At 37.5% G+C, this 27460-nt stretch overlaps 2 protein-coding genes and 1 non-coding gene across 3 annotated transcripts in view; 2 read left to right on the top strand and 1 right to left on the bottom strand.

The window, feature by feature from the left end:
• Positions 1–1942: 1942 nt before the first annotated feature.
• Positions 1943–6078, top strand: LOC112044105 (peroxynitrite isomerase THAP4). The gene is made up of 2 exons (XM_024079851.2): positions 1943–2113; positions 4625–6078. Exons 1-2 carry the CDS (start codon positions 2037–2039, stop codon positions 5301–5303), a joined length of 756 nt encoding a protein of 251 aa, XP_023935619.1. The 5' UTR covers positions 1943–2036; the 3' UTR covers positions 5304–6078.
• Positions 6079–7428: 1350 nt separating this feature from the next.
• Trnaq-uug (transfer RNA glutamine (anticodon UUG)) lies at positions 7429–7500 on the bottom strand. The gene has a single exon. It is a non-coding gene; the product is annotated as a tRNA-Gln (tRNA).
• Positions 7501–11762: 4262 nt separating this feature from the next.
• LOC112044082 (uncharacterized) overlaps positions 11763–27460 on the top strand; it is a 63746-nt gene continuing 48048 nt past the window's right edge. Inside the window, exon 1 of the mRNA XM_052887236.1 lies at positions 11763–11968. The gene's annotated coding sequence lies outside the window, so the exon portion shown is untranslated. The remainder of the gene's footprint in view (positions 11969–27460) is intronic.

Genomic DNA, 27460 nt, shown 5'->3' with positions numbered 1-27460 from the left:
ATCATAAACCTGTTTTATGTACTACATAAAAATACTCAATACTACATAGAAAATACTACCGATGAGAGTGAGTATAGACGTAAACAATGTGCAAGCTAAAAGTAAATAGAAACACCGCCATTTCTAGTCTCATTATTTATTATAAGCGCACGGCACAGAGTAACCAGAGTGAGTCTTTACAAGCAACGAACTGAAGCTAGTGAAACCCATTAAAAAAAAAACAAACGTCACGCGTCTAGTACTGACTCGAGAATGTGTAATGTATTACTTTTTAATTTTCATATTTGGAGCGGCTACGACACCGTCGTGTTCCGTATGCTCCATCTGTATATTATTGTTTAATTTGTGGCGCGGGTAGGACAGTTTAGCCTGCACCTTTATTTTACATCTGTGGAATGCTCGGAACGGAGTGCGCAGCCAAAGAGCAAATACAGATTCGATTCTAAACCGAATACAGTCACAAGTCAGTCCGGCGTGAATCGTCGTTGCGACGCGACGTTCTTTGTTTACGTTTGTGGTTAGTGCGTCACAGTAATTTTCAATATTGATCAAGAGTACATAGAATGCCGTCTTGTGTCTTTTTAGGTTGTAAAAACTGTTCACAAAAACTAAAGAAAAGTGACGGGGTATCTTTTCATAGGTAAATATTGATTATTATTTGGATAATAGCGTGATTGTTGTTAGTGATAAGTCTTCAAACACAAAACCTCCGGAGGGTCGTTCCCGTCCGGTGTTGCTAGTTTATATTCCAAATATTCTCCGTAAAATTAGGAAATATATTACGGGTTTACAATAATATTTACTAGAAGTAAAGGTAAGTACACCAAAATTGTTTTACCTATTTTATTTTATTACTATCACTTAATTGTTTTTGGTCTTTATCATCAGACCTTAATGATTGATAGTCACCCATCTAGGTGGAAAGTTCTCATCAATACAAATTAATCAAACCCAATCACTTGGTAGCTACTGTAAACCGTTAATTATATCACCAGACGTGATAAAATGCGATAAAGTGAAGAGAAATAGACAAAATGCCAGCCAATGGTGGCGGAGTTTTCCCAACTTCCAGTCCCATCTCTTTCGTTCCAATGCAATCAAAGAGGTATTTCCGGTTACACAGCCACTGACTAAAATTTGTAGATTTCTCTTCTCAAGATTATCTCGTTGGTCGCATGTTGGTGCTACAGACCCCTAATAACAGTCAATCCCATCTAGGAAAGTTTTCATCAATACAAATTAATCAAGTTCAAATTACAAGGCAACTGCTGTAAATCGTTGAGGAGTTCCCTCGTCTGTATTTCGGCTCCATCATCAGATCGACTCCAAACCTTCATTAAAATGAAAAAAAAACCTTTAAATACTTAATGAAAAAAATAACAAAGACACTAGTCGTCTCTACGATTTTCAAATGTTCCCTTCGATTTCTCCGGCATGCCATTATCAGATCCCGACATGACGATAATGGGATCTCCTTGGAAGTATACCCATTTAAACGATAAAGGAATTTTTAAAATCGGTTTGCAAATGAAGAAAATATCGTTGGGTATATACATCAAACATACAACCGACCATAAAAACTCCTCCTTTTAAAGCCGGTTAATAAATATATCTCGACAATACACTTATCGCTATCTAGCCCCAACTTTACTACAAAAAATACTCAATACTGAATGAAAAAATCATAAAAAAATGGCTGTTCATCAAGTTACTTATATGTCATTTTATTTTAAAACAGCAGTCGTTACCGATGAGTGTGAGTATAGACGCAAACAATGTGCGAACGAGATGTAAGTAGATACACCGCCATTTCTAATCTCATTATGTATGCGCACGGGTACGTCAGTTTAGCCTGCACCTTTATTTTACGTCTGTGGTATGCACGGAACGGAGCGTGCAGCCAAAGAGCAAATACAGATTCGATTCAAAACCGAATACAGTCACAAGTCAGTCCGGCGTGAATCGTCGTTGTGACGCGACGTTCTTTGTTGACGTCTGTAGTGCGTCACAGTAATTTTCAACATTAATCAATAATAATGCCGTCTTGTGTCTTTTTAGGTTGTAAAAACTGTTCACAAAAACTAAACAAACGTGACGGAGTATCTTTTCATAAGTAAATATTGATTATTATTTGGACATTAGCGTGATTGTTGTTAGTGATGAGTTCAAACACAAAACCTCAGGAAGGTCGTTCGCCGTCCGGTGTTGCTAGTTTATATTCCAAATATTCTCCGTAAAATTAGGCAATATATTGCAGGTTTGCAATAATATTAAAAGTAATGGTTTACTTACTAAAATTGTTTTATCTGTGTTATTTTATTATTACCACATATTTTAATCAGTTATATTATGTTATAACATATAGTATGGGAGGTCGAACAGCGTAGTCGATAGTGAGTAGTGACACTGCCTTTTCCAAAATTGTATGATAAATAGGAAATATTTTAGTGATACTTCAATTTTATATCTATTATTATAGATGTATATATAATTCGAATTTTTAACCGACTTCCAAAAAGGAGGAGGTTCTACATTTGGCTGTATGTATGTATGTTTTATTTATGTATGTCCAGCGATATTTCCGTCATTTATGGACGGATTTTGAAAATTCTTTTTTTGTTTAGAAGAATTTACTTTCAGGGTGGTCCCATTTTTTTCATGTCAGGATCTAATGATACCATCCTGGAGAAATCGAGATTAACTTTCGAAAATCGTAGAGATGGCTAGTGCGTTTGTTAGTGTTTCCATAAGGTATTTTTAACTACTACAATTTTATGAAGGTCTGGAGTTGGTCTGATGATGGAACCGAAACACAGACGACGGAACTCGTCAACGATTTACAGCAGTTACCTTTTGTTTGGGCTTGATTAATTTGTATTGATAAGGACTTTCCACCAAGATGGGTTGTGACTGTATTAGGGATCTGGTGATGAAGACGAAGTACAATAAGGGAACTCCTTGACGGTTCACAGTAGCTATTTTGTGTTTGGACTTGATAATTGTGTATTGATGAGAGCTTTCTACTTAGATAGGTTGTGACTGTACTAGGGGTCTGGTGATGAAGACGAAGAACAGTTAAGAGAACTCCTCGACGGTTCACAGTAGCTTCCTTGTGTTGAACTTGATAATTTTGTATTGATGAGAACTTTCCACCAAGATGGGTTGTGACTGTATTAGGGATCTGGTGATGAAGACGAAGTACAATAAGGGAACTCCTTGACGGTTCACAGTAGCTATCTTGTGTTTGGACTTGATAATTGTGTATTGATGAGAGCTTTCTACTTAGATAGGTTGTGACTGTACTAGGGGTCTGGTGATGAAGACGAAGGACAGTTAAGGGAACTTCTCGACAGTTCACAGTAGCTACCTTGTGTTTGAACTTAATTAATTTTATATTGATGAGAACTTTCCACCCATATGGGTTGTGACTGCATAAAGGGTCTGCTGATGAAGACGGAGGACAGTTAAGAAAACTCCTTATTTGTTATGATACCTTTCACGTTTTTTTGGATATTCATATGACGTGTGGATAAAGGGGAGTGAAGTTTTGTAAATTAGTTAAGGTAGTATTTACAACATTGGGATTGTAGGACTTAGGTACTTATCATAAGAAAATAACGTTTCAGCTAATTGCTTATTCATTTTTGTTCACACTCAGTAGGTATGCTAACACTAAAAATTAAAAAAAAAAAAATAATTAATAATTCAACCCACTTCCAACTCAAAAATTAACCTTAACTAAAAAGCAAAAAATAAAATCTTACCTATGTGCTACCTTTTGATCAGTTTAAAGGCGGTACCAATCCAGTGTCGTGTTTTAATTATAGCCGTTTCTGAAAGAACCACGGAAAGTTTTGAAATATGGACGGCTTGAATTAAAACATCACTGGCTTGGCACCGCCTTCAAACTGATCAGAAGGTAGCACATAGGTAAGATGTTAGTTTTTGCTTTTTAGTTAAGGTTAATTTTTGAGTTGGAAGTCGGTTGAATTTTTTTATTAATTTTTTTTGTTCTTTACAAGTTAGCCCTTGACTACAATCTCACCTGATGTTAAGTGATGATGCAATCTAAAATTAAGGGCTAACTTGTTAGGAGTAGGATGAAATCCACATTACTTTCGTTTTTTTTAGCTGAAGCTTCCCACCAATCAGAACAATTACTTAAGAAAACCTCAATCGGCCCAGCCGGGGATCGAACCCACGACCTCCATCTTGTAAATCCATCGTGCATACTACTGCGCCATTATGACGTCGTACCGACTTGGAATTCCAATAAATTAAAAAATAAATTCGAGGTTTCTAATCTCTCAAATCTGTCTGTTTGCAATTAATGAATATGTTAAACTTTTTATGTAACTCAGCTGTGTACCGTTAGTTATTCATAGTTTTGTCTATAGTATTACTTGATGATCATATTAGTCATATTGTCCCAATATGTTAGAAACAGTTTTCATTAGAAAAGAAATAGAGCGGAAAATATATTTTTATATATATGTATATTTTAATAAATTTAAATGTTATTTTTTTGAATTTTATAACCCCCCGAGTACTGGTTAATATTTATAACAAACTTTACAGTTTTACTAAATAGTTACCAAAAATGTAAATATATTTTTGTTTGCAGATTCCCAATTGATCCTGTTATACGCAATTATTGGGTGTCTATTGTACGTCAGAACAGAGAGGATGAGAAGTGGCGTCCGTCTAAGTTTTGTGTTGTCTGTTCATCGCATTTCAAGAAAAAGGATTATTACTTTACCGAAAACGGTCGTCGGTTGATTAAAAAGAAATCAGTACCAAATTTAGACGAACCATCTTCACGCTCGTCACGATCATCATCGCCAGAATCATCAAGGTTACCTCAAATGTCTGAGGTTTCAAAGAGTTTTAAAGGTAAAGTTGAAACGCTGATATCAGAAATTGCAGCTGACCATTCTAATTCATCTGAGGCTTCTCCTCCTGAATTACCTGGGCCATCTCATGAAAATCAAGGTACTGTTACTGAAATTGAAATTACCTTAACTCCGTTACAATTTGGGCAAATGCCAGAGCAATCACCTGAAATAAAGCAACTCCCAAGAGTGGAAGACCCGCATATATATGCTGTATACAATACTTTTTCAAAAGGGAGATTAATAGAGGAGTTGAAGAAATATCATTTGCAAAAAATACAAACTAAAACCAAGTTAAATACTTTACACCAAAAAATTCGACGCTTGCAAAAAAGGAATCTCGCATTAAACAATATTTTGATGGATTTAAAAGGAAAAAAATACATAAACTGTGATACAGATATAGAATAATAAGAATAGATACAGAATAGTAGTTACGTGAGATTATAGCAATCGAAGATTTGTTTAACTTAAACATACGCAAATCTGACATATACAAAATATAAAAATTTAATTATTAGTTTTATTTTTACCTTTCGATATGAGAACGTCAGGGAAAACACCCTGCCTATAACTATAATTGCCTGCTTCATCCAAAATCTTTTGCAAAATGCATCCGTGTTAAAAGTGGATTTGTTCAACATGCCTTTTTATGTAACTTTGTTAGCATTAGGCATAAAAACAGTTGTGGAAATTGAACTAAGGGCTGTGGATTAGGAAAGCAGAGTCACCACTGCGCCTCTGGGCCGCCTGGAAAATATTTATTAAAAAAATATAGGGAAAATGGGGATTAAAGTCTCAATTCGGGGGGGCGATTCCGCTATTTTACTCGTCGACGAACTTTGCGCTAAAACACGTTTTAGGCGAATTTGAACTTCATGTTTTAGGACGGCGTATTAAATGTCACTAATAAATATTAAACTAAAGTTCAAATTGTAATAAATGTGATATAGGCGATAAGATCATCGACGAGTGTTCAATACCGGAATCGCACCCCAGTTAATCTGAGCACCCCAGATTACAAAATCATACAACTTAACCGCTGTCAGCTTGCGATACGGAAGCATTATTATGTTCGTAACATGAGACCGATGATCATCTTGATGTGTGAGACCACCCGACTTAATGCGTTCCACTTCAAATGTAATATTATTGTAAAACAAATAAATAAACAGCTGTTCTAATACGTCTCTTATTTCTATTTTTGTCATTATATTGTTTAAGGTGAAACTAACTTTACCTTTATCTAACATGCTGGGCCGTGATAGCCCAGTGGATATTACCTCTGCCTTCGATTCCGGAGGGTGTGGGTTCGAATCCCGTCCGGGGCATGCACCTCCAACTTTTCATTTGTATGCATTTTAAGAATTTAAATATCACGTGTCTCAAACGGTGAAGGAAAACATTGTGACGAAACCTGCATACCAGAGAATTTTCTTAATTCTCTGCGTGTGTGAAGTCTGCCAATCCGCATTGGGTCAGCGTGGTAGATTATTGGCCTAACCCCTCTCATTTTGAGAGGAGACTCGAGCTCAGCAGTGAGCCGTATATGGGTTGATAACGACGACATGCTGGTTGAGCATTTCTGAAGTATTTTCTTGCCCTTAGTGTACCCGCCAATACTTGGAAGTACTCAATAGTATGAAAGGTTATCTCGGATTTATCTCTAGTATGTTATCGGTTATATAATGTATAAATAAATGAGTGAGCGCACACATTTCGACTGTGACTAAATTAAAGCGCAGACACGTCCAACGATTTGAATCTTTACATAAATATTGTGTTTGTGTTCAATACTCCCACGACAACTATATTGTTCTTGAGAGCTGTGTGTGTGTGATATCGTGACGTTGTTGTCGACATGTGTGTGTGTGTTATCGCGACATTGTGCACATGTGTGTGTGTGTCGCCCGGTGGGCCGCTCGCTGAGGCGGATGCTGCGCTGCAGATGTTAATGAGAGTATACGTGACATTGCCGATTGCATTGTCAGACTATGTATATACTCTTTGATACAGTATTTAGTATAAATATAATTTATTTGCTACCTACCGTACCAAGAATTGGTCAGTTACGTTTTTTTACATTTGTTAATTTTAATTTGTTTATATTCTCATGTATTTTTATAATATTTGTAAGTTAATAATTCCTTTTTTAATTCGTATTTCATTGAATTTTTGCGCATGTTGTCACTCTGTGACTAAGAGTTGAAATTTTATTTCAAGACTTCCTAAGAAATCATCTCATCAAAATGAAACCGAAACAATAGTCTAGTTAAATTAATCCGTAAAATAGAAGTAAGGTCACAATAATTCCCGTAGAGCTAAAAATTGGTATGGATGTTCAGAATACTATTATAAATCCCTAGGACTGTTTTCTTTGATCCGGTATTTAAAAGTCGAGTTATTGACTACAATTAGTAGTACTTCTGTAAATAAAGTGAAAAATACAAATAAAGTAATAAAAAAATATATAAAAATTTTTGAAGTTAAACAAAAAAATACAATAGCAATAATTAAATGAAAATATTAAAATAATAGGTTCCACCGAGATTTGAACTCGGATCGCTGGATTCAAAGTCCAGAGTGCTAACCATTACACCATGGAACCGGCGAGCGAGGCGCTGAATTTATCTATCTTACTATACAAGCAAATGTTGCTTTATTACTAGCATAAAACAGAAAAGAGAATGGCAGATGATACATCGAGTCTTCGAAAGTAAGTAAACAGTGGTTTATTCGCTAACTCGGAAGTTAACTGAACGGGATTTACTTCTAATATTCTCAATAAAATCCTGGAATTGGTAAGTTGGTGAAACTGCCTTGACTCGAAGACCACGTATAATCATCCGATTGTAATGGACAATGGAGTTTCTTCCCCTTAATAATTAAGTTAAGTTACACCTGTTCTTTTGTTCCTTGTGTGATATTTGACTGTTTATATGTTTTTTTAGTGAATGTTGAGTGCACTTGTCATAGATGTACGTATAAGACAATGTGAGCTAGTTATATATTATTTGTGTATGTCTCTATATGTATATTGTAAGTGAACGCAAATAAATGTCAGCAAAAATAACCAAAAAGCTCGGGATTAGCCGCTCGTGATTGGGCCCTTTCAAGGCACGCTATGCCACTGATAACCCCTCTCATCATCAGAGTAGACTCGTGCTCAACAGTGAGCCACATATGGGTTGCTAATGATGATGATCTGGCTAACGCAGGCTCTCTTCTAACACACTAACCGGGTAAGTTAAAAGCTTGTATAATTCACAATATCTGTTTTTAATGTACAATAAAGTATATTTCTTCTTCTTCTTCTCATATATTTATGTAATATAGAATCACAAATTGATGATATATGAATACAATTTAATGGTAAGTATTTAATTTAATAACAAACTCATCCAGGTATCTTTTAGACCGCTATCATAAAAAAACAAAAATACCTAACTCTCAAGCGTGACATGATCCCAAAACAACAATGACGTAACTTCAACAAGATTTACAAACCCATCGACTTCCTTTTTAAATTTGCATCCCAACAATGAGACGCGTCGTGTGCCGTTTGCAATCAAAGCGCTTTACGGCTTTAACAAAGCGAAAGGATATCCGACCGAATGGTTCGAGCCCCGGACCCATTCATTCGGTCATCGTTCACTCATTCAACGCGTCTGGGACGTGACCGAGAGGCGATTTGCTTTATGGGGGACTTAAGATCTTTACCATAGATTTGTTTGTAAAAAAGCAATAGAGATGACGTGTGCCTGTGCGTGAATATAATCGCGTTGACCTTTACACATAAAAAAAATTAGAAGGACAAAATTGCAATCTTTGTATATATATTATGGTAATGGGAAAAACGCAATACCGTACCTCAAACTATACTATGTGTACTTACACTACAGAGAAGTACTGTGTAGGTATACAAAGCAAAAACATATTGATAAACTATTTTGTATAATACTACATCGTGTATCGTTTACTGAAGTTTTGTTGCTTAGCAACCATTCACAGACAGACTATAATCTATATACATATACAGAGGTAAACTAATGGTATTATAGTGTAGGGGGTAATCTCTCGATCTACTGAACCGATTTTGATAATTCTTTTACCACTAGAAAGTCACGTTATTTGTGAGTGTCATAATAGGCTATATTTTATCGCCGCATTCTCACGGCAACGGGAACTACGCGAGTGAAGCCGCGGGGCGTAAGCTAGTCAAACTAATATTATAAAGGCGAAAGTTTGTGTGCAAGTGTGTAAGTATTCCTCATTTACGCTGCGGCTACTGAAGCGATTTGGCTGAAATTTGGAATGGAAATAGATTTTACTCTGGATTAACACTAAGGCTACTTTTCATTCCGGGAAAATCCATGGTTCCAGCGGGATTTGTGAAAAACTGAATTCCACACAAACGAAGCCGCGGGTGTCCGCTAGTTCGTAATAATGCACGCCATTTCTATATTTCTACGATCATTACTGATTAGCCTTTGTCGAGAGTTAACGCAATATTTACGTGATAAACGTTTTATTACACGCTATAAACGTTAATTATAGTACTAAACGAGACCCGCGATTACGTTCGCGTAAAATTCTGGTTTTTACAAATCCCACGGGATTGTAGATTTTCCGGGTTAAAAAGTAGCCTTTGTATTATTTCGGATAAAATCTATTTCCATTTCAAAATTCAGCCAAATTGGTTCAGTAACTTCGGCGTAACATTGAGTAACAAACATACACTTCTTCTTGGTCGCATTCTTCATTGCTGAAGGTCGTGTCCGCATTGCAGTCCCTTCGATGCGTTGTTAACAATTTGCCTCCACACAATCCGGTCCTCAGCTTTTCTAATGGCTGTTGTTACCGGGAGTCCAGTGAGTGACTTAACCTGGTCAGACCAGCGGTCAGGTGATCGGCCGCGTGGTCGTTTCCCCTCCACATTGCCCACCACTATTAATTTATCCAGGTTATCGGGAAGGCGACGGGCTATATGGCCAAAGTAACTCAAACATACACGTATACACCCATTTAGTCGTACCTTCACAATCAGATCAAAAAAAAAGAGTTTTTACAAATCGGGTCTACATACGAATACATAAAAATATTTTTTTAACATAAAAATGAAACCGTATTCAAAGACGAATTCAGTTATTTTGATTTTAACACAAAATCACTCAACCTTTTCCAATTTTCATGAAAATGAAATGGGATGTATGCTCTTTCAACAAATGAAGAATTTTCATAATTGGTTAGTAAATGAAAAAGTTATGAGGTAACAAACATTAAAAAAACATACGTGTTGCATTGAGAACCTCCTCCTTTTTGAAATCGGTTAAAAAAGCTTCTTTAACCATATCTCCAATACCTACTCAGTAAAAACAGCCCCATTACATAAACAATAACACAATAGTATTAAAAAAACCAACACGTTATTTTCCAACATTCCATACATACAACACCGTACGACAGTGTATGCTAATGTATGGTTGCGTTATGAGATAGCGAACCGATGGAGCGCGAATTCCGGGACAAGGCGCCTGGGAACCTGGGAACTTCAGGTTCTGTGCGTACCACGTAGTAGTAGGGGAGCCCAAGAGGGGAATTTTGCAGTTACTCGAGCGCGGCAGATGATCATAGGGGAGTATATCTTGCACGTTGTTCAGTACCTCCACCAGGTATGAGCCCTTAATATTGGTGGGTACGTTTAAGGAAACCAAAAATAAAAACTAACTTCCGAAATACTTAACCAGCACGTCAGATTAAGATAAGGTAGGTGAGTTTATAGCTAAAAGGCGTGCATTTCGAAAATCTGAGTATTTGAACGTAACGTAAAGGAATGGGAGGGTTCCAAAGTTACAAAATAAAACCCTTATATTTCTGTTAACGAGCCACGAGCGCGGTTATTTTTTTACTTATTTTGAATGAAATAATTTTCTGAATAATCGCCCGTTTTCTGATGATTTCAGTAAGTATGATTTAAGTAAGATAAAAATGTCTATAAAGTCTGTAGTTTTTTTCCCCACCGCTGAAAAAGTATCACTTATTCTTTCTATCATCAAATCTACCAAATCTAATGGATTCCAATGACGCCTACTACTTACTATCTAGTCAATACACTATTGCATATCAATTAACTTTGTTACTTTAAGAATCAATAGTTCAACGGTGAAGAAGCCACAGTGATTACCGAGAGGTCGGGGTTCGATCCCCGCCTAGAGTTTCGAGTATCAATATATCTTGACGTTCGAAATGCAAAATTTTATACAGATACTTAAGCCCACTATCCAATATTCATCAACTGTCTTTTTCAACGTTTACCGAGCATCAGTGGTAAAACCTAGCATGTACTAAATTGCGAAAAGCCCGAAAATTACGTCCTTTATTTTGAAATAATTACGGTTACCAACTAATTACTATGTCGGTAAATAGGATTTACCAGTAACATAATATCTAGGTTTATACAACAACATATCCATTCACAAGTTATTCCAACTCTATTACTGCACAGCATGACAGAAATAGGTCTTTATAATATTATTAGAAAAAAAAATTCCCAGTCAATGTAAGTATATTACTTACTATAAATTGAGCAAACAAAATGTGAGAGAAAAACCTTTTATTTAACCAAAATGTGTATTTTACACAAAAATTATGTCATACTAAAGCTAACTTGGATACGTAATAAGAAAGTATGGAGACTTCTTTCTCACATATTGCAGTACATTGTACTTTAACATTGCGATGTCCCTTGGCAGCTTTTTTTGGTGAAAAATTACTCACTGAATACTGAAGCAACTCTGTATTTCCATCTCTTTCTGGTTCGAAGTAAACCGGTAAGTGCAAAAGAGACAGTGGGCATTCCAATACGAACGTAGTGCCCATTAGTCCGCGGCAATCTCTTGGTGGAAAAGGTTGTGTTGTTTTTAAACGTAAAAGTTTTATGCGCGTTTTAAAAAGTGTGCAAAGTGATAAGTGACGAGCAAGGTGCAAAGATGTATAAGTGAAGTGATCGAGTGTGTGTGTACTTTTAAAGGGATTCATTTATTTGGAGTACGAGTGGATCTTTATAGGAAGTATTGGTGAGCACTTAAGTTCTTTTATTATTGAGTTTCGTGCAAGCATTTTGACTGTATTTCTTATGTGACTTTTTATTGCTGTAGATATTTTGATGAAATTAAGATTACCTGACAAACCTATAACTCAATTTTACACCTCTTATAAGACTTCTTTCTCAAAAGAGAAAAGCGATTTATTGTTTTTGAATGGTAACACAAGTACTAGAAGTATGGTTTTTATATACGACAAGCTGACTACTCGCGTTGTACGCTACCCGATAAAGCCTATGACTCTCACAGATAACGTGGCTTTCTGTAGGTATAAGAACTTTTCAAAATCGGTTCAGTAAATCCAGAAATTACCCCCTAAACAACCTCACAATCTTTACCTTTACCTTATAAGAGGTAAGGTTTCTAGTCTACAATCCATGTAAAGGCAACATAACTAACCGTCAACTGTCAGTCAAGCGACAACCCATGAACTTCTGGCATATAAAAAATCAATAGCTCAGTTTCTCTGCCAGTTACGCGGTTTTACGAACTGGTACGAGGGAGGTATATATAGTAGAACCATTTACGTAACCGAGGGTAAAAGCCACCTGTCACCTCTTCACGTAGAGAGGTAAACTATGCACTTAAGTGAACTTTACTTTAATAAAAACCATCAATTACATCGCTTCAAATGCACCTTTTAACATTGAAAGGGAAAAAATGTTTTAGTGAACCGTACGTCTCTACTACGTACTACCTATAATTTACTCCACTCATCTAATACATTAAATGACATCATGAGTTTGTTTGTTCATAACGCTTTATTTATATAAATTTAGGATAACGTTGATTATTATTTGCTATTGTAAGCATAAATCATTCGTAGACTAGTTTTTAAGAAATTTTGTTTGCTCTATCAAAAAGCCTTATACTTTTTATCGTGACACATTGTTTGTAGTTTTTGTTTAAGCGGAAGCCCAATTCAACAGGCCACTCTTTTTCTTTTCAAATATAACTTAGGCGCTTTATTTATATATATATACAATTTTTTTTTTATTTTTTACTAGTTATTTCTTGACTGCAATATCACCTGATGTTAAGTGATGATGCAATCTGATGGAAGCGGGCTAATTTGTTAGGAGGAGGATGAAATCCACACCCCTTTTGATTTCTACACGACATCGTACCGGAAAGGTAGGGGAAAGGGACATCGTGTCGGTAGGGTGGTAACTATCCACGGCCGAAACCTCCTAATAGCCAGACCTGGAACAATTAAGAAAACCTCAATCGGCCCAGCCGGGGACCGAACCCAGGACCTCCGTTTTGTAAATTACCATACCACGCTTACCGCTGCGCCACGGAGACCGGCCGTATATGAAGAAACAACAAATATTTACCGAGCTCCATCGCTATAGAAATATCTATTAACAATTTACATTTTCAAAGTCTATTATTATACGAAACTCGTTTATCGAAAACTCGTCTAAAGAATTCGATTGTTCTCTAAAAAACACATCTTTTGTGTTGTGGAACAAATGGCTGTGAGTTTTAATTTGTTTAGTTTGGTAATCAAGATACAGTCTGATAAATAAAAGTGTAATTGCTTTATTACTTTATTACTGAGGCTTATTTTAGAAGGGAATAGCTGTGGATGTAAATTGTACAATTATTTTCTTTTAAACTGACTTTACGGCTCTGAACTCTAGTCCTTTTGAGCTTAAATATCTTATTTATTCACCCGAACGGGGATCCATCCACGGTCACGAGGGCGTTATACACGTTAAGACTCATTCACTCAGACCATCTATCCCAAACGAACCTCTAACCTGAGCGAGTCTCAAAAGAGATGTGCCGAGACCTGAGAGTTGTTCCTCACATTTCTTCTGATTCTGCCTTCGGGTCTCACCAGGCGATGAGCTTAATAATGTCGGCGCTCTCCCTGGCCGCCAAAAACCCTGATGACGCCGCTGAGGTCCCATTAAGGAGCTTACGACACTTAAACACTCACACTAAAAATAATCCTACTATTATAAGATAAAAATGCCAAAGTTTGTATGAATGTATGCTAGTTTATTTACTCTTTTACACAAAAAGTATTGGATGGATTAGGCTTAAATTTGGAATGGAGATGTTTATATCTTGAAATAAAATATTTATTCTGAAAAAATCAATGGTGCTCGCGCGGTTTGCTTAAAATTTTAAATGACTGTAATGTTAAACAACTCATTAATTGGGTTAACATTTCGTTTCAACCAAAGCGGAGTAGTTGAAAATTAAAGTTAAACTTTTGAGTATTCATCAAATCAAATTTAATAATTTGATAATTTGAATTGGTTTGATAATTGTATAACTTTTAGCTGCTCGTACTAGCAGCCTTAAAGTTTAATGACAAATCTCACATATTTTTTCTATACACGAAGTTTTATCTTCATCACTATAGATTTAGATGTGAAAATATAGAATATAATAGAGATCAAAACTCTCAAGTTAATCCACAACGGACGCCGCGGCGTACAATGCTCGTATCGACGGAATCATCTCGAAGGCTACGTCCGAGATGCTATCGTACAAAAGACATCAACGCGCTACATCTCGCCACCACGAGCATCAAGTACTTCATTAATATCTACCTACTACAACTAGGGTGGTAATATTTGTGTTTTAAATAAATTATCCTTTCCCCCAATTATGTATCTAAAGACTACGTTTGTAGTAGCCGAGTAGTACGACAGTACGACAGATGGGATCTGTGATTTTGTGATTTATTCGAATTTGAACTTGTTTATAGAATGCCAGAACTAAAATGACACTAACAACGAAGTTGCCATGGAAACGAATGACGTCACAGTGCTGTAACTTTACAAAATACTAGGTCATTTTGTAAAGGAAGAGAGACAGGGACCTGACGGACGTTGTACCCTGAATTCGGATTTCCCCAGAAAATAATAACTGATAAATCAGCGTTTACCAACAAACCGTTGCTAATCACTCATAGGCATTGATATATAAACATGTTTCTGCATATTTTACGCTCGTTTTGTTTTACACATAAACTCTTGCTTCTCAAACATATGTGTGTACTCTGTACATACTATTACAACCAAACCCAAGCCGTCTTTCGTAAATATAGAAAATCTACCAGTATGCAGTAGGTAGGTAGGTATCCACGGACGAGCTCAACTCTTTCAACTCTTAGCTAATATATTTTGTATTATTTAATATCATTATTACAATATTCACCGCCTATGCAAATTAGCTATAAAATGAAGTGGTTACATACATAAAAAACGCACACTCAATAATGCATCTATTTATTTATCTAAGTAATTCCTTCGTATCTTTATACCCATACGAAAAAAAAACATTTTATTTCGAAATCTATATGAAGACATGAAACCGTCACAAACATCGATAAAACACATTAACATACTAAAATATGCGCCCATAACATTCGTTAGCGACACGCTTATGACAGTGGGATAAGGTTCAAAATGATTCTAATTAAACTTGAGCCTTGGAGTTATTCGATTTGATTTCGTCTGCAATGAAATTTGAAACTTAACAGTGTTTATTTATTGTTGGTTTTTGAATAGACAGATCGTGTTAGCTGATAGCAGACAGTGAGATAGAGGCTCTCGTGGCGCGTACAGATAATATTTCGCCGTTTAAACTTGTGAGAAATCGATATTTGCTTTTGCACCATTTACACGAGTAAATGTTTCGAAAGCAGGCTCACGCCATTGTGTTTTATTTTGAGCTCTACGTCGCAATGTAAAAATAACCGGCCAAGTACGTGTCGGGTCACGCGCAGTGTAGGGTTCCGTATATTAAGTTAGCACTTTAACCCCTTAAGTAATGCACAAAAATAGTGATAGCGATACACCATTGGCTAGACGATGAATTTTTTGCAGTTTGCATGTAGAGTGGACTTACCAAACAACTAAATGGCAGGGCCCAATTGGCAAAAGAAATGTAGGAAGACAGATAAAGAGATGGGTCGATGATATAATAAAAACAGCAGGAAAAAACTGGATGCATATGGCCAAAGATAGGGAAAAATGGAAAAAGATGGAGGAGGCTTTTACCCATAGGGGGCTTTTACCCATAACAAAATAACAGAATTACTTTAAAATTTATTGTAACATATTATGTATTGTAAAACTGTTAAGTGGAAATAAAGCTATAATAATAAAAAAATAATTTAGAGAAGAATCCCAAATTAACGACCACTATCAGATGTTAATGATAATGACCGAGAGCGACGGCGTAACGTGCGTACGGTGGTGTTGGTTGGAGAAGTTGTTACACCCCCGTGCGTCGCAGAGAATTCTAACTAAAAAATTCTTGGAACAAAAAAATAATTCAGTATTTCATATAGCCTATTAACTTTATATTAGTTTGTATAAAAGTCCTTGATTGAATAAATAAATAACCCAGCAGTCAATAAATAGATTGTCAATGATAAACACATCAAGAGGAATCTTTAGTCATGTGACAAACATTATATTATTAGTAAGACATGTGGAGCTCAAGCTTGCAGCGATAAGGCTGATAAAGGCGACGCAATAAATACCATTTCGCTCGCGACCAGGTCGTTGAACCCGACCACTTTTTGTCTGTCTGTTCGACAACATTTCCCAACGTACAGGGCTGCCCACTTACCTGCATGCTTAAGTAAACGAACGAAATAATAACTCGAAAGATTTTATAACACGATATTAAGTATATAAACATTTATAAATATTTATAGTGCCTACCTATATAAATCCGAATGTCATTTCCGCTATAAATATTAAAATTATTATAACGAACATTAATTATGAAACTTAACCCAGATAAATTATATTTTTTTTTCGTTACATAAACTAAATGAGTCAATAGTTTAAAGTAATTTCAACACTAGGTTTCACACAGGAGGTTTAGCACAACTATAATGCAGCTTCCAATGTCTCCACAGCAACGGACAATTACTTAAATCTGAGAGATCTCTGGTTAGGTCCCCTTTCTTGAGCTTCACTTTTAGGAGGGAAAATGGAAAATTTTACGTGTTTAAAAAATACTTCTAAAAATCTATTAATATCAGATCCACTGCAATAGATAATAATGCATTAGCTTCTGTGGTATTTGCGCTTTATGTTTAATAATACCATTTCAATATTCGTGTTTTACCTTAGTTCGTACCATATTTCTACCTGTTTCTACCTCTTACCTTACTATTACAACATAAGATCAGAGCTAGCAAATTTTATTAAAATAAAGAGTTGGTTATACGCATCTTCTAGGTATAATGCTTTCCATTCGGCTTAATTGTAGTCAAGCCACAAAATACATAAGAGTATGTGGTCAAGCGCAAGCCTATATTGCATAAAAAAGGTATCTATTCTATAGAAGTATTACACATAGACTTACAATGGCATTACACATTACTGTCAAATGCTAGATTAACACTTGACTTATAATTTTAAATATAAAAAAACATGCTAAAAAAATGGAATCCTTTTTGATTCGGTAATAAAAAATGCCACAAAAAACCTGTCAAGTGACAACCCTATTCACACGTATACCAAGAATTATACTAAACACAATCAATTCCAGTTATTATACAGCAAGTAATAGAGTTTAAAATGGCGTGTCAAAGTTGTAATAATGGTACATAAAAGAGCAAGATATATGTGATAATAAATCTCTTTAGAAATATCGCTTTAATTAGGTAGCTACCTGTTTATTTGTACCGCTTCATTTGACACCTGTTCCAGTTAACTACACTAGTCTTACTTAACTATACAAATAAAAAACTTTACATTTAGTGGACAACTCAATTTTGTGTTCATTTAATTTGTAATCTTAAGTTTTTAAATAAAATAATAACACCCACAGAAGCACCATATTTACTGATAAAAAATCAAAGTTTTTGATTAAACACACACAATGCAGTGATAGCCCAGTGGATAGCCTCTGCCTTTAAATCCGAAAACGTAGGTTCAAATCCGGTCCGTAGCATGCACCTCCAACTTTCGAGTTATGTTTATTTATGAAATTAAGTATCACGTGTCTTAAATGATGAAGGAAACCATCGTGAGGACCTGCATACCTGAGAATTTTCTTAATTTTTAGGTGTGTGAAATATGCCAATGCACTTTGGGTCATCGTGGTGGACTATTAGTCTGATCCCTCCCCTGACACTTGCTTTACAGTGAGCCGTATATGGATTGTTAATGGTATAGCTTGGCGAATTCCTTCGTAACACTCCCGATGGACAGCGAGGGGCGATTCCCCGCGCGCACGACTTCACACCCGCTCGTACATCATAAGAGTGTCATCAACGAACTTGCCAAGCACTTCTATTCTTGCCAAGCTAGAATCTTGACTCATGATCTTCCGTGTCAGCATCACATACCCCACCACCAGGCAGCCAGCGGGACGTAGTTCCAGGGCTGCAAGTTGAAGGAGGTGGGCAACCAGACGTCGGTCTTGGGCGTTTGACGGAAAGGGTTGGGAATGATCTTGGGGTCTTCCTCGTGACCGTACAGCGAGACCTCCAGCGTGGCCTTGAACGAGAAGTAGAACCGGAACTCCACGAAGGAGACGCTCTTGAAGTACATGAAACAGTCCCTCCTGAAAATCACACATTGCAAGTTACCGCAAATCAGATCAAATTTTAAGTAGTTTCTTCAGTTGGTTTTTGTCGGCCTCGTTGGCACAGTGACATGCGCGGTGGATTTAGTTACCACCCTACCGGCAAAGACGATTTGCGAGCGAGCGATTCAGCGTTTCTGCCTAAAAGTTAGCCTGCTTCCATCTAAGATTCATCAATTACCATCAGGTGTGATTGTAGTTAGGGGCTAACTAGTGAAGAATTAAAAAAAAAGCTAACTGAGTAGTAGTAGCTAACAGCTCAGTAAAAACATTAATATGTGTATTTGTGCAACCAAAACTTGCGGAAATACATATTTACGTGTATGGTTCTCAACTTGAATCTAAAATATAGACCTGAAATAGCCAGACTTACCTCATTTTATGAAGGCCTTTCAGTATCATAGGTCAGTGCGGTGGCCGGTTATGGAATTTGGACCTTGCGGCTTTGAAGCATGTCCTTGAAACATGCTTCAAAGCCGCAAAGCAAAGTCCAGATTATATCCCGTAGAAAACAGTAGACAGATGAGCTGTCTACTGTCTTCTGATGTTTTCTACGGGATGTCATAAGGAATCTTGTTTCCCATCACCAGATCCTTAGCTGAGCAACCCTTCGCTAGGGACGCTTAGATCTTTAACGGATTGCTAGAGTTTTCTCGAAAAATTAAAAATACTACGCTACAGTCCAAACTCCATTGGCTCACGGACTTATCCACGGTAGTAGTTCATTTGAGCCACCGACAGTATATATACTATACTATAATACTAACTGTCGATGATCCCTGAAGTGCATCCCCCGCTGGTCGCCCCGCAGGTCGGGGTGGCAGTGGTGCTCCACCCACACCGCGGCGTTGGTGCGAGAGTTCACGTCCATCACCACCCGCGCGCAGTTCATTTGAGCCACTTGAGCCACCGACAACTGCCCAGAGAAATCATAGCCTTGCCCTAACTTAGTGCAATTCTTCTTAGAGCATCATCATCCAGAATCTGCTGGCCTCTTGCATGGACTTGATCACCACAACATGGTTTTGATCTGCCAACAACACACCTGTTGTCGTCGGTCCACAGGTGTAGGGTCACCATTCACCAGCCAGCGTCATCACCTTGAAACCCCAACGTCTATCGGATCGTTGAACTATATACCCCACACATTGCCACTTCAGCTATGCAACTCGCTGAACTATGTCAGTGACTTTGGTTCTTCTGCGGATCTCTTCATTTCTGATTCAATCACGCAGAAAAACTCCAAGCCATTCGCTACATCGCCCGCTCGTACTTAGAACAAAGTTTGCTTATCTTTAGTCTTTAGACTTTAGTGTTATTTGAAGAAGTTACTCTTTGGCACAATTGGTAATAGTAATATGCCTTTTTGTTCGATTCCCTAGTGTCAGAATTTTGAAATTGTCTTGTATTGTTTTTATTTTAACATCATCAGAGAATACAAGGGAATAAAAAAGTAGAAGCCTTACGAAGAAGAACCCCTGGCCGATATTCTTGTTGATGAGCAGTTCCGTGGCGTCCTTGTATATGATGCCTCCTCTCCGGCCGCGCACGCAGTTCCCTATGTCTTTCGGCTGGCGGATTTTTGCTGGAAAACCATTTTATGTCACTTTTTTGTAAATGTCACATGACGCCCATTTTCAGAATATGCGCTGGAGGATATCATGTTCACAGTGGCGAATGATATGTTACAGATGCAAAAAAGCACTGCTTAACCTGAGGACTTATTACAAATCTGTATTGGAGAGGTATTTTTACATTTTGTATAATGTTACCCTAATTAACAATTTTGTGGACGCCACTGCATGTTCCTTGCATGTTCAAAACTGACATGACTACCTACAGCTGTACATGACGAGTTTGACGGGCGACAGTCGCCTGAACATGAGGATCGTGGTATCGTCCTGGTGTTCCTGGTCGAGCGGCGCGCGGGACACCACCGCGTCGATCCACTCGAGGTAGTCGTGTACGTAGAGGAAGCGTGTCGGGGCGCCGCAGCCGGGGCCGCGGACGCTGAAGCCTATCTGAAACAGAAGAACGATATCTCCCGCTTCTTTATGTCATCATCATCAAATCAACAGATGGAGGTTTGCTATGGACATTGGTGCCTCATAGTAAGATCTTTCAAACACTATGGTTGTGAGCCAGTATCGACCAACACTTTGGTAGGGGTCGACCAACTGCAGACTCACCATTCCAGCACCTTAGGATTCCTATACTTCCACCGGCACTTCTTTGTGTCCTACCATTGCCACATCAGCTTTTCGATTTCCTTACGATTATATTCTAGTGTGTGCAAATCAATCGGAAGCTCCTTGCAGCTCTAAATAATTGTTTGTTAGCCGTCGCTTCCTAAATTTCTACATTCTACTATTGTAACGCTTGTTCCAGCACCGCTGCTTGATATTAGATTACAGTTCTCTAGTAACTTAACTGAGCTATACCTACTAAAAATATTTCGCAGCATATTGTCTCTCTGCCTAATCTGCGAAGTCTCCATCCGATTAGCCCATTTGCCTGCAGCGCGACCAACACACGATCAGTTTTATCGGCTGTTAAGTCGTTAGCGTTGCAGGCACGTGAGCTTACTTGATCGTCAGTTGCTGACATTAGGTGTAAAGTAGGTAACTTTCACAAAGACAGAACTACCTACAAGTTTCCAAAACCCCCAGGACTGGCGCGTGATGAGCACCACGCCGCCGTCCCACACGCACAGCTCGCGCTGCGCCGCGCGCGCCGCACAGAATGGCTTCACTGGCGACATCACTTTGTGATTCAACTGCAATAGGGATGATTACAGATTTTTTAATTGTATATAAATTAGGAGTATGCTAATATTTAAGCAATTTTCTAAAAGTAAAAGGATATCTGCGATCTTTACTTTCGGAGCTACAGGGATTTAAAGGGTCATATTTACGGTGCTGCCGCGGATCCCTGAAAAACCTCCCATACAACATGGCACGAATTAATGACGTCGTTGATCATAATGATCGTTAGATTTAGTATGGGCGTTCAAACAAAATTACAAATATCTTTGTTATTTGTGCGTTTATGTTTATAGTTCACATATTGAAGAATGTAAGGAAGAAAACCATACCTCGTGCATGCGATAGAACTGTTCGCATTCTTGGGTTTCAACGTAGTTCATTTTATACATTTCTTTACCCACGTCAGCGGTTTCTGAAATGTATAAGTACAGATAATTTAGGGAATTGGCCACACACAATTTTTATGTCTCAAATCGTGCCAAGTTTCATTTAAATTTATTCCGTAGTTTCAGCGTGATACCCGGTCAACATTAAATACGGACAGACAGACAAAAAATATACTCAAACTCCTGAAGAACAATTACCATCAGTCATCTTAACGGCGTATAAGTCTTCAAACAGTCCAGCACCCTTGAACGGCAGGCACACCGGAGACACTGGAGCTACAACGAGAAGTTTGGTAAAAACGCTGGCTCAAAAGGATCCACTATTCAGAATTCCTACCTTTTGTTTAAAAAATACTTGCATAGTTTGTCTGTTTTAGTTTATTTATTTCTATGTCATCATCATCATCATCATTAACAGCCCTTATTCGGCTCACTGTTGAGCACGAATCTCCTCTCAATATGAGAGGCTAATAGTCCGCTAGCACAATGCGGATTGGCAGACTACACACATGTAGAGAGTTGAGAAAAATCTCAGGTATGTAGGTTTCCTCACGATATTTTTCCTTCAGCGTACGAGACACGTGATATATTTAATCGCTTAAATGCACAATGGTGGTGCATGCCCCAGAATTAAATTTTTCGAAGATTTCTCTTAAAAAACAAATTATTAGCGTTCACAAATTATTGTTAATTCTACTTCTTATATGAAAATGAAAGCCGATCTAATTTCCTCTAAGCTGGTAGTTACGTATTTGTGTCACAAGATGTACCTCGAGAAGATTCTTCTCCGTAGAAGTCAGAGATATGAAGCAAAGCAATACTGGCCAGCGTCAGTCCCTCGGTGTACTCTGGCGGGAGATAGTAGGCGTCGATGTCCAGGGAGAACTTCTCTTCTGAGCTGCGCCATACTATGAACTTTGTGTTGTTACTGTTAAACCAAATTCATCTTTGACAACCCATATTCACTGTTGAGCACGAATCTTCCCTCAGAGTGAGAAGGGTTAGGAATTTAGATAGTCGGCCAGTTGGACGTGTGTGAAGTCTGCTACCCGGTTTGGCGACTTCACACACGTCTCTATGTTTTATAGGAAAATTCTCAGGTATGCACGTTTTCCCACGATGTTTAGATCTTTACCGTCGTATTTGGTTTCTTAAAATGCACATAACTGAAAAGTTGAAAGTACCCCGGATCGTATACGAACCTACGCCCTTCGAAGCAAAAGCATAACATTTCGATTTGTATAGGTTTAGAGGATTTCTAGTTTATGTCTATAATAGATATCTTACACCATCCCTTGTGGCTGCACCCTGGAAATATCCTCGGCGGCAGCGACCGCGTACGAGGGATGAACAAGGACCCCGCTGGTTACTGCAAATCTTGTTTTACCGCCCATGTCTGCAAATATTTTTGCGCACAATCACACTAATATCACACTAATATTATAAAGGCGAAAGTTCGTGTGTAAATGTGAAAGTGTGTGAGTATGTTTGTTCCTCTTTTACGCTGCGGCTACTGAAGCGATTTGGCTGAAGTTTGGAATGGAAATAGATTTTACTCTGGATTAACACATAGGCTACTTTCATTTCGGAAAAATCCATGGTTCCCGCGGGATTTGTGAAAAACTGAATTCCACGCGGACGAAGGGTAGGGTAGGGTAGGGGTAGGGTAGGGGTAGGGTAGGGGTAGGGTAGGGGTAGGGTAGGGGTAGGGTAAGGGTAGGGTAGAGGTAAAGTAGGGATAGAGAATAAATGCACTTATGTCAAAACGAAGCTTGACCGGGTCCGCAAGTAATAAATAATTATATAAGATCGCTGCATACGGGACGGACGAACAATAAACATGGACGGGACGTAGTGTCAACACCTCATCGCCGTACCGTTCGTACTCGCATGACGTAACACTTTCGTATGTATTTTATGTTAGCAAAGGCCCCGCGTAGTTCCCGTTTCCGTGAGAATACGTGGATAAAATATAGCCTATGATATTCATAAATAACGTGATTGTCTATTTGTATAGAATTTTCAAAATCAAAATCGGTTTTGATTATTATACTGAGAACATAAAACTTCTCACTTTTTAACCGACTCCAAAAAAAGTAGGAGGTTCTCAGTTCGACGCGAATGTTTTTTTTAATGTTTGTTACCTCATAACTTCGTCATTTATTAACCCTTGTATATTTTTTTGTTTGAAAGAGTATGTATAGATAGACCCCATTTAATTTTCATGAAAATCGGTTTAGTAATCTTGTGTTAAAATCAAAATAACTGAAACACGTCTTTGAAGACGGTTCCATTATTATTTTAAAAAGATATTTACTAAAACTTTTACACTTTCGGAAAACAAAAGCGCCACGTTGCGAAAGAGTGATTGGGGATATTATTTTTCATTATAATTATCTCGCAGAAAGTTTCTAAATGTCATTTTATACTTCGGCAATGGTCATGCAAAGCCACCATGATTCAAATTCCATAGTTATCTATTTACGTAGGAGCATGAACTGACAAACTTTCAGCTTTTATAAAACGAAGGTCTGACCATTACAGTCCATTATAAAAAAAATAATTATAATTAGTGCAGGCAATAATTACAAAACGTGTGTTGCACCAGCCCGAGCCACGGAAACCGTCCGACGTCAGGCAGCCTGCCCTCCTCCACAGTTTGCTCCGCATCTTTGGCACAGCGGAGGTTCTCCCAGCGAACCATGCACCAAGCTCCTTGCGACCAAATATTTTATTAATGTTTAATAGGCTTGCGCTTAACTTCAATCCTGCCTGATATAATGATAAGTTCTAAGTTGAAATGCGTTTGCCTAGAAGTTGCTTATATATTAAAACTGCTCAAATCATACGTGACAGGAAAAACGAACGACTAGTTTTTCAGGTTGAAGAAAATATTTAAATTTTTATCTTTGGTATATTAAACTACGTTGGTAGGTATAGTAATAACCAGTAGATCAAAAAGTAGAATACAGAAATAAAATATAGCCACACACACACACACACACACTCATAAATAACGTGATTTTCTATTCGAAAAGAAGAGCAACCTGAACTTTACAAAAATCTTGCGTCTGAAATCCGGACTACAAGTGAACATTAATAGAACAAAATATCTTGCTAGTCAACGAGCACCAACAACTGCGGAAGCCCTCAAGATGAGCATGAGTTGGTACTCTTGCTCATCTTGAGGGAACTGCTTTCTTTACCTGGGATCCATTCTAAATTCTCAGAATAATATTGAAGAGGAAGTAAAAGGTCTAATCGCTGGAAATAAGTGTGTTTCTGCGCCTTATTATTTTCCCCAAAACTCCTGAGTCATAAGACAAAACCTCTTGTACAATACTCTTAAAACGCCGATAGTAACCTATAACATGCCAAACATGGGCTCCGTCACAGAATATAAATTAGCAGTGCTCGAGAGGAAAGTGCTCCGCAAAATATATATTTGGGCCACTTAGAAGTATTGATAGAACCTATCGCCACAGAATGAGCTACGAATTGAAAATCTAGTGAAAGGCGAAACAATAGTAAAACGTTGTAAAGCCCGACGTCTTCCGTGGCTAAGGCACGTAGAGATGACTCCAAATACTAGAGGGCCTAAAGGGATAACAAAATGAAGACCACAGGTGAAAAGATTAAAACGAAGACCTAAAAATAGCTATAGATTATGTGAAAGAAGACTTGCAAAAAATGGGAAAATTAGTTGCGTGGGAAAAAACTTGAAGAAAAAAAATGAATAAAGAAAAGTGGTAGAGGAGACCAAAACTCACAGAGGATTGTAGCGCTGAAGGAAGTGAAAAGTTAGTAGATATTAACAGATAAAACTAAAACTCTTTTTTAAGATTTACTACTGGCATAATAAGTTGAAGAATATAAAGAATAAATCTTACCTTTAAGAAAAACAATTAAAAATAACACGATTTCCTCACTATGCATCCTTTTAAGTTAAATCACTAATACCTTAATATTATTAACCACGGATATAAGAAGAAAAGCTTTAGCGTTTTCCGTTTTGTGTATTAACCAATTACTTTAATTTCTTTCTCGTTATTATTTCCATCATATCTTTATATTCGTTATAATATTCGAATAAATTTTAATATTTCAAAAATCGTCCATTTACTTCATCCTCTTCATTCGTAACTGAACGGTTACAAGTTCAGTACGACCATTTCAGTTTACAAAATACCGAATGAATGGCTATAAATTACCTACGAGCAAATGTTGATTGATATCTATGGGTAGTGGAGGTTCCCACGAAAAGATGTAATGTGTTTTAAAAGTGTGTTCCGGTTTAATGACGGCATTAACACAAATAGACTTCAGTGTAGTAACACACAATGGAATCGATTTTACATTGGCTATAATTAATGTTTAGTCAAATTCCAAAAGCAATTAATGATAAAGGATGAGGAGACTTACGCTGCGATAATGTCATTTTCTAGTGGCTCTGCTGGTGGCATGGACGGCATAACTCCACAACATCTAAAGGATCTTGTGGCAGTTACTGCTGGGGACGCCGGCAGAGCGCTATTGAGTGACATTACCAGACTTTGTAATCTCATGTTATCGGGCGAGGTAAATTCATCCTTTTTACCATTCCTTTACGGTGCAAGGCTTTGTGCTTTTAATAAAAAGGACGGTGGGATCCGCCCCATCGCTGTTGGTTGTACTTTTCGCCGTTTGGCGGCAAAATTAGCGTGTAGACACATTGTCACTACCCTAAAGGAAAAGTTTCAACCTATTCAAGTAGGGTTTGGTAGTAAAGGTGGTTGTGAGGCAGCAGTACATTCGGCTCGTACATTCTTAAAGAATGGCGAGGTTGAAGTACTGCTGAAAGTAGACGTGAAAAATGCTTTCAATTCTTTGGATAGGGCAACTTTGCTGAACGAAGTTTCAACGCATCTTCCTGAAATTTACCCATATGTTTGGCAATGTTACAGCTCAGATACCAAATTGTTTTTTGGAAATAACGGTATTAAATCTAGTGTAGGCGTTCAGCAGGGGGATCCTTTAGGTCCAGCCCTTTTCAGCTTAGGGATACATAGCCATATCTCAAATTTAACATCTAAATTTAACATATGGTATCTTGATGATGGAACTATTGAAGGCAACGTGATTGATGTCTTAAAAGATCTTAACGAAGTTAAGCAAAAATTTAGTCAAATTGGTTTAGAACTAAATTACTCGAAATGTGAATTATTTTTCACGGAAAGACTGTCGCAAGAACGACAATTACTGGCTTTTGAATTATTTAATAGAATTGCTCCCAATATTAAAATAGTTAACAAGCAATCACTTTGCCTACTTGGTGCTCCTCTTTATGACGAAGCCATTCAACCCAATTTGGATCAAAAACTCAAAACATTTTCGGCTAATACAGACAAATTGGGCTCTCTAAATTCTCACATAGCTTTTTCGATTCTAAAACATTGCCTTTTTGTACCTAAATTAATGTACGTTCTACGTTCTAGCCCAATTTGGAAATTTCCTGGTCAACTCGAAAATATGGATGCCACCTTACAAATCACACTTGAAAAAATTCTAAATTTGCATTTTGATGATCAGTCTTGGAACCAAGCTACTTTACCGGTCAAATACGGTGGCATCGGCGTGCGAAAAATTTCTAGTGTTGCTCTTCCGGCTTTTCTTTCCTCTGTGCATAGTATAAAAGAGCTCAGTTCTCGTATTCTTAATTCCAATTCAGTTTGCATAACCTATGCCACAGAGGCTCTAGA

The sequence above is a fragment of the Bicyclus anynana genome, chromosome 19 (genome assembly GCF_947172395.1).
Source record: "Bicyclus anynana chromosome 19, ilBicAnyn1.1, whole genome shotgun sequence".
Classification (NCBI taxonomy): domain Eukaryota; kingdom Metazoa; phylum Arthropoda; class Insecta; order Lepidoptera; family Nymphalidae; genus Bicyclus; species Bicyclus anynana.
This window is presented reverse-complemented; position numbering and strand designations above follow the sequence as displayed.

Excerpts from the sequence above, each read along its gene's own strand:
- LOC112044105 (XM_024079851.2), top strand. The coding sequence starts at position 2,037 with ATGCCGTCTTGTGTCTTTTTAGGTTGTAAAAACTGTTCACAAAAACTA. Across the intron at positions 2,114-4,624 it reads GACGGAGTATCTTTTCATAA|ATTCCCAATTGATCCTGTTA; the intron begins GTAAATATTGAT and ends TTTTGTTTGCAG.